The sequence below is a fragment of the Cotesia typhae genome, unplaced genomic scaffold (genome assembly GCF_013202065.1).
Source record: "Cotesia typhae breed Kobodo isofemale line unplaced genomic scaffold, CoteBio_Ctyphae contig_4, whole genome shotgun sequence".
Classification (NCBI taxonomy): domain Eukaryota; kingdom Metazoa; phylum Arthropoda; class Insecta; order Hymenoptera; family Braconidae; genus Cotesia; species Cotesia typhae.
This window is the reverse complement of record NW_027423748.1, coordinates 4,140,229-4,149,245: the sequence shown is the minus strand read 5'-3', so window position 1 is coordinate 4,149,245 and position 9,017 is coordinate 4,140,229. Positions and strand designations below refer to the sequence as shown.

The 9,017-nt window shown below is 37.1% G+C and overlaps 1 protein-coding gene across 1 annotated transcript in view; it reads right to left on the bottom strand.

The window, feature by feature from the left end:
* The window catches only part of Siz (Brefeldin-resistant Arf-GEF family protein schizo), a 117,211-nt gene extending 110,277 nt beyond the window's left edge, over positions 1-6,934 (bottom strand). The window contains exon 1 of the mRNA XM_074243448.1: positions 6,055-6,934. Within this exon, the coding sequence (XP_074099549.1) occupies positions 6,055-6,362 (308 nt within the window). The 5' untranslated portion in view covers positions 6,363-6,934. The remainder of the gene's footprint in view (positions 1-6,054) is intronic.
* Between the last annotated feature and the right edge of the window lie 2,083 nt (positions 6,935-9,017).

Sequence of the window (9,017 nt, the reverse complement as noted above, 5' to 3'; positions counted from 1 at the left end):
TTTTCACTATTTAACTTATTTAAAAATAATAATGACCTAAGTAATTATCTCATTACAATAGACATTTATAATCAATTAAAAAATGTCACTAAATAAAAAGAGAAGCATAATATATTGTTTTTAGTGACAAAAGTTAAATACACATAGTTAAAAATAAATTTGAAGAACAAAAAATCCGTCATCCAAACGAAAGCTGTTTTATCAATATCGTAGAACTGATTTAACTTTTTGTACATAAATCTCATTTTTGTCGAAACTCTGAAGCTTATATAAATTTTCCATTGACTATGTTTACATTAAAAAATGCTAGAACTTTGTAATTGAATAAACAAACTAAATTTATTTGCCCCAACTTTGATAGTATAATCTATTTTTATGAGCAATAAAGTCTAATAATAACAATAACAGTAGTAATAATAATAATAATAATAATAATAATAATAATAATAATAATAATAATAATAATAATAATAATAATAATAATAAGCGATGCTTGCTACGTGGCCTCCAAGCGGCGCATCGCGGGAAACGCAGACCATAACATCAGGTCTGTAGGCGAACGACGTAGCCCGTGCAGTGGGCCAACTACCCACTGCATGGAAATAACTGAGTTACCACAAGATACCAACTCAGAAGTGCTCCCCACAACCGGTCCTTTTCGGATGAGGACCATTCATCAGGTGGGAGGAGCACGCCGGACCCGATGAATGATGACGACCCTGGCGCCTTAAGGACTTACTTTAAGTGGACGGAGGAACTGAGAGTCGATCTCTTGGTGTGCTACCAACGTAGCGAGCCGGGGGTGAGCGGCTATATGGCCCGGATGCACACTCTTTGGAGTGATATGCATCCGGAGCTAGCGCATTTTACGCCCAAACACCTGCGTAATTATGCCGCTCATCTTCGGCGAAATAGAAGATCGCTTGTGCCGGACAGAAGACAGTCTAATAGACTTTCCTTTCCGGCGCAACTACACCAAGAGCGACGCCGTTCCTCCTTGGACAACAACAATCCCTTTGTAGGACGGCAAGTAAGTATATCTAAAAAGATAACTTACTCCCAACAACAGCTTGACGCGGTAAACGAAGATCTCCGTGCAAACATCCTGGAGGATTCCACCCTGCTCACTGTGAGCCAGGTTGTGTATGGTGCAGCAGTTTCGGCTTTTCCGAGAGAGAGACAATGTCTCTCGATCGAGGCAAGGTTGAAACAGCGCATCTCACAACTTGGCTTGAAAATTGACATGTCCCGGAAACATGTCTCCCGCATTCAGTGTGTGATTGAGTTCGAAACAACTCAAAAGCATACACGCCCCGAATTCGACGCATTGTTGCTGAACTTCGGTGGCGTCATCACACACTGAACAAGAGTACTCTTCTTGTCATCAAAGAAGAGTCTCTTAATAAATTGCGGGCTCTAGTGGCTGCTAAAAAGTCATTAGAGAAAAGGCTGAAGCGGTTGGTCGACAACTCGTTGTTTCGATCCAGCCCTTCACGGTTTCTGACACCAAAGACCGATGTTACCGGGAATTATCCAACACCTGAGCGGGTGGAAGCTTTTGGACTGAGTTGTATGGAGATCAACCAAACGTGAACGCCAACACTCCAGCTCTGCACGACTTCAAAGTATTCTGTCGGGAACACCGTCGACAGAATGCTGATGAAGAGAGCCCTGCAGTCAGTGTGGATGAAGTTCGTTCAGCTCTAAATGGCAGCAAAAATTGGGCTGCCCCGGGACCAGACGGCATTAATGTCTTTTGGTGGAAGAAGTTTACTTCTACCCACCTCCATCTGGCCCGCATATTTACATCATACATTAGAGCTGACGATCCGATTCCGGACTGGCTTGTGAAGGGCGAACCGTACTGATACCTAAAAAGGTGACTTGTCTGACCCTAAGAATTTCAGGCCTATCACCTGCTTGAATGCGGTTTATAAAATTTTTACAAAAATTTTAAATAACCGTATCTTGCAGCAGATAGAGCCTGTATGGCAACAGATATATGAACAACGTGGCAGTAAAGAGGCCTGTCAGGTTGCAAGGAGAACCTGATAGTGGATCGATGCGTCTTACAAGATGCGATCTACTATCAACGCAACCTGTCAATGGCTTGGATTGACTATCGCAAGGCATTTGACTCAACTCCACATGAGTTAATTTTATATCTACTCAAATGCCTGGGAGTCAATCCCGAAATAGTGGAATGTATTCGGCGTACAATGCAGCTCTGGCGAACGCGATTTCACATTGGAAGTGGAAACGCATTGCACGTAACCGGAGTTGTAGAGTACAAACGAGGGGTCTTCAAGGCGATTCCTTGAGCCCTCTGCTGTTTTGCATTTCACTGCTGCCTATATCTGTTGCTCTCCGTAAAACTCGTGGGTACTCTGTGGGGCCTCCGGGTGATCGAAAATATTCGATCACCCATCTGCTTTACATGGATGATCTGAAGCTATATAGTGCTGATGAAGATCATCTACAAGCAGCCCTCAACATCGTAGCAGAGTACACACGAGATGTCGGAATGTCTTTTGGGTTGGACAAGTGTGCGGTCGTACATCTGGCGAGGGGTAAGTGCTCTGATACTGGTGATGATGTCGAATTAGTGGATGGGAGCGTCTTAAGCCAATTAGACACCGGGGAGTTGTATAGATATCTAGGAATGGAAGAGCACCGCATGCATGCGGTCTCTGAAGTCCGAACAACTCTCCAGAGCGAGTATGTTAGGAGACTCCGGAAAATTTGGTCCTCCGAACTTTCCGGCAAAAACAAAGTCTCAGCTACTAACATGCTCGCTGTCCCAGTCTTACTATACTCTTTCGGTGTCCTGAAATGGACCCGAAAGGATTTACGAGATCTCGACATCAAAACCCGTAAGATCATTAATATGAATCGGAGCATGCACCCCAATTCATCAGTCGCCAGATTATACCTCTCCCGGTCCATCGGTGGGAGAGGTTTGCAGAGTTTGGAGCGGCTTCACGACCGTTTGGTCCTGGGTTTAACTCACGAAGTTGTCAATTTCACTGCAGACGAGGATGACTTTCTTATGCAAATTGTACATAAACATGAAAATGCGCATAAGGGGTCATTCTTGTATAAGGCAGCAATATATGCGGCAAGAACCCTTGGTCTTGGAGAAATAAACGCTCTTATGGAACTCCGAAAGGAGGAATTTAAGAGCGTCATCAGGAACGCCGAGGAAAAACTACTCCTTGGCGAACTGATGGACAAGTCCATGCACAGCGTGTTCTTTAAACACGTGCGTGATCATGGCTTGTCCATCCAGCTGACGTTTTCCTTCTTAAAGTCAGCGGGCCTGATGTCCGAGACTGAAGGGTTCATATTTGCCTGCCAAGATGGTGTCATTAACACTCTTGAGTACCGTAGCAAGGTGCTCCAGGTGCAGCTTCCGGACACGTCCTGTAGGAGGTGTAGACAACATCCGGAGACGCTTATGCACCTTTTGTCGGCATGTCCAGTGCTGGCGAGAGGTGCATATATCCAGCGTCACAATGCTGCCCTGAGAGTACTGTACTACTATCTTCGTCATTGCTACGGTATTGACGTGACACCAGTGCTGCCTTATTTGCCAGGAGATATTCCCCAGGTTGTTGAGAATGACAGTTGCAAAATTTATTGGAACATGCCATTTGCAACAACCCGGCGGATAGATCACAACAAACCTGATATTGTGCTCTTCGACAAGGCCACTCGTGACATCTATGTCATTGAGTTCTCGGCCCCGGCTGAATACAACATCTCAGCCAAAGAAGAGCACAAAAGACAAATATATCAGGATCTCCTGTTTGAAATTGGCAAACTTTACCCAGGTTACCGTGTCAAGCTCGTCGTTTTGGTTGTCGGCGTCCTTGGAGGGATGAAACAGTCTTTTGTGTCTTCACTTGCGAAGATACCGGCTTGCAGTTCAGCAGCCGTGTCTCTAGCAGTGCGGATGCAAAAGGCTGTCATTTTGGGATCCCTGCGTCTACTTAGGCAAATGAATTTGGCCTGCTGCACTCACTAACCGCCTTGTTGTGTGGAGTGGTGCAGCAGTAATGGATGGCGCTCAGGCTGGGCCCTCGGAGAATCGGACTCCGGGGAAAACCCCCCTGAGCAATTAATAACAAATAATAATAATAATAATAATAATAATAATAATAATAATAATAATAATAATAATAATAATAATAATAATAATAATAATAATAAGAGTAGAAATAATTTGGCAAAATGACAATTAATAAAATAAAAATAATTATGAGGATCTGTTATAAACGAAATTTTCCAACTTAATATTTATATATACGTATACGCATATAAATACGTAGGAGTCGCATTTAAATGGAACATGTAGAGGTGATGGACCCGCGAGGAATCCTCTTAGCGTAGGCGGATGCGTACTCCCGCAATGTTTCGACGGATAAAGCTAATGCTTATGCATCTACGTTTGTATTTATACGTATGTACTTATATTGATCGTCCATTGTTAAATCATACATAACTAATTGAAATTTTTTTAACTAATTGAAATTGAGAAATTTTTTCAGATTTAATAAATAATTCAACAATACCTAAATAGTTTTAATTATCCGATATTCTACCACTTTAAAAAAACATTGTCAACAAATAAACCCATAAATTTACTCATTATCTTCAGTGGCAATTAGTTTAAGCTTTTAATCTTTTTACAAATTTTATACCTCAACCAACACCAAATAAATTACAATTATGAATATGTATTTTAATATTTTATTCATATATTGACATATAGCTGTTTAATATTGACGTGAAATTAAAATTTGTAATTTAAATATATGACAGAAATTTAAAGAAAAAGAAAAATTTGATTAAAACTCAGTTTTAATTTTTAGAATTCTTCATTTTGGAGTAAACAGTTTTATCTCAATTTAAATCTGTATATTGTTTGAAGATTAAATACTTTATTTTTTTATAATAGTTTGACAAATTCTGTATTTTAGAATCACAATTTTTTCTGATAATATTATTTTTCGGAGTGAAATAATAATTAATGATCATAATACATTTAAATAATCTATAAGAAAAAAATTTTAAGTTTTAAAAATAATTAAAAATATTTTAACAAATTTTTGAGTTTACATAATTAAAATGTTCGAGTGATATAAAATAATTTTAAAAATAATATTTTTTTCTGTCAAATTTATAACGTTAAAAATAGTAAACATTAGAGAATTTTATAAATATATCAACCTACGTAAAGTTTATTTGAAGATACAAACAAGACTTTATATAATCACTTACATTTTTCCCTTAAGTTTTTTTCTGTCAATATCTACTTAACTTTAATATTGAAAAATAAAAATTTCATGTGTATGTTATCTTCAGTATTCTATAATACGTTCTACTAGTATTTTATTTTATTATTTTTTTTAATTAAGTAAAGACAATGATTACAAAGAATGACTGTTATCAAAAATCATTACTTTACTAAAAAACTAATTAATTATCAATTACAACGAAGTAAATTTGATGTATTTAAAAATAAATACTGATTATTTTCTATCCAAGATTTTTTAAATAACTTTCGGAGCAAAAAAAATAATCACGAATAATTCTGACTAACAATAACAATAAAAAGTTTGATTAGAAAAAAACAAATTGTCACTGAGAAATGAGAATATAAACCTTGATATATAACAACCGAAATAAACACAAGGATTTCTCATCAACGTGATTGTGAAATGTGAAATCATCATCAGTTAACCAGTGAGTGTATAATAACTACCTCTACCTCTATATCTATACACTCCCACCTAAAAAACAAGAACTCCGGCCTTACAAGGTCGTCTCGTTTTTGGCTTGACTCTCTCTACTTAAATTCCACTACACGCTCGTTCATCTCCGGATCAATTTTTACCGCTCACATAATAATAATAATAATGACCACGGATATAAATATCAATATCAATATAATTAACATAACACCCGCAGTTTGAAAACTTACCTTGTCTACAAAATTAAATAATAAATCAAAATTAACAAACCAATAATAATAATCTAAAAAACACTCACCTATCATCATGCAGACGTTTAAGATCAGCCATCTCCAGTTCAAATTTGAATTTGGACACCTCGCAAAGCAGGGCATCACGTTCCCCAATTACCTCTGACAATTCCCGTTGCAGTCTTTCGATCTCTGAGTACTGACGTGAGATCAATCGATTTTTCTCATCAATAAGTGTCTCGACGTCATTGTCCGGCTTTGTTATCAAACAATCCGTCGGTTGCTGGGGCTGCAGCTGCTGATGATGATGATGATGTTGCTGCTGCTGCTGCTGCTGCTGCTGCTGGTCAATAATATTAAGCGTTGCGTTACTCATTTTTGATGAATAAAACTCAGCTTAGTTGTTATTTTGGTGCAGAAAAAAAAGCGCGGGATTTCCCAACTCCGTTCGGGTCTCGTGAACCGACAAAAAATCACTGGGTTTTTACACGCGACAGTTGCACTCTGTCTGATAAAAAAAAATTTATTTAAACAGTGAACCTGAAAATAAATTTTTGTAGAAAAATTTTTGTGTATTTTTGTTTGGCGAATTTTCAGCACACAATTCTACAATACTATAGAGAGTACACAAAGTATAACAGCACTAGTCATTCACATCATATCATGTTAAATAAAATCACTGACATTACTCATTAATGCAAAATAAAACAATGTTTTGGGGGGTTTATTGTCGAGGATCGATCTATTGTTGTTTATGCTCCGCCGGGTTAAGCGCAATAGAATGGGTAAAAAAAATAGTTATTACACAGTAAATCACGCTCCAGACAATAGCTGATACACAGAACTCGCCATCTTGGCCCCTTACCGCGAGGATCGCGTCGAACCAGTTCAGGGTCTAAGCTCCTCTGTCTGTTGCCCCTTACTTTGGGTTCTCATCAACTCGTGTGAGTATAAAACGCCGAGCCGAATGTCCTACCGAATAGAACGCGCGAGTATGCGTATGTACCGTTTCCTGCGCGCATGCGCTTCGCTCTCCTGCCAGCAAGTGGTTTGAATTTGTAATCTTCGCATCGCGCCATCTCGCGAGGAAAATTTAAACTTAAGAATAACATTATTCAGTGGATAACTTGTGTTTATTAGTTGGATAGTGTCCTTATCAACTTTTAACAATTTATAAACAATCAATTATCGGTTTGATCATCAGTTGTTCTAACACATGGCTCTATTTTATTATTTAATGATGAATGTTTGTTTCCTTACAAACGATTGAAGACCCATGCAAATTTAGCATGACAATAAAGTTAGCTGTCATTTGACAATTTTTTAACAAATAAATTTGTTCTAAAAAATAATTTTTATAAAATTACATTTTTAATTTATTAAAATTTCTACTAGTCCATTTTTTTAATAATTTTTTTTGCTATAATTTATTTGTCAAAGAAAATTTTAAAAATTGTAAAATGACAGCTAAATTTAATATCATAAATTTAGCACTTCATTTGAGGAGTTACGAAATTAAAATGAACTTAATCGATAGATTCCCGTTAGATCCTTGGAAATACATGATACTGAAGTTAGCTGTCAATTTAAAAAAATTTTTTAACAAATTAATTACAATAAACAAATCCTTCTAAAAATTTTCACTTGTAATTTTTATTAATTTTCACATGTGAAACTTTTTACGAAAATTAATTTAGCAAATATTTAATGATTTTTAGAACTTTTGTTGACAAAAAAAATAAGGAAAACGGTTGACCCTGAAAGCCGTCCTTGTAACTTCCACTACTTTCTTAATTAAGCGCTCAAAATTGCGCTTATTACGTTTTTGAACTCGAAGAGCTCAAAAATATAATTTTCATGAAGTTTTGGGCTCTCCGAGCTCAAAAGTCTGATAGAAGTTTAATAAAAGACTATTTTTTTAATTTTCAAACCGCAATAACTTTTGAATGAATGAACCGATTTTCACGCGGTTGGCGGCATTCGACGCAGTTTTTCTACTTCTAATGTATATTCTTAAACACAAATTTATTAGACCGGAAATTTCGGTGTAATCCGAAAAAAAAACACTTTTTCTTGATTTTTTTCGTCAACGATAACTCATGAACGAATCAACCGATTTTGACCGCTTTGGTGACGATCGACGTGGTTTTTCGATGTTAAGAGCTGATTAGTTTTTGGAATTGATCGGTCAAGCCGTTTAAAAGTTATTAAAAAAAAAACCACATTTGAAAAAATTTTTTTTCGTAGTTTTTTTAAGATTCCTCAAAATCTACCTGTCGGAATCGGTCCAAATTGTATTTAAAATCCAAGTTTGATCGTCCGTTCAAATGACACCAACCGCGATCAAATCGGCTAAGCCGTTCAAAAGTTATGAGAGGTTTACATACGTACAAACACACACACACACACACACACACACACACACACACACACACACACACACACACACACACACACACACACACACACACACACACACACACACACACACACACACACACACACACACACACACACACACACACACACACACACACACACACACACACACACACACACACACACACACACACACACACACACACACACACACACACACACACACACACACACACACACACACACACACACACACACACATCCATACATACATACACATCCATACATACATACAGACACCATCGCAGGAATAGTCAGGGAAGCTTCCTAGGACCTCAAAACGTCAAGATCTGATGAAAACTCGATTTTCGGAAAACGGGGTAAAAACAATAACTTCCCGATTTTAAAAAATTTTCAATTTTCTTAGCGGGAAGTTAATAAATATACTGAGGATAATATAATAAAATTACATCCAGATACTTGTCTACCTTGAATTTTTTATTCGACTGGAAAATAAATTGTTCAAGACTATAAAAATGAAATAATTAATCACTTGGTGAAACAAGAAGACATCTAGATAGATATAAATTTTTATCATGCATTACTCATTTATACATGACATAAATTTTAATATGTGTAAAGATTTTATTGA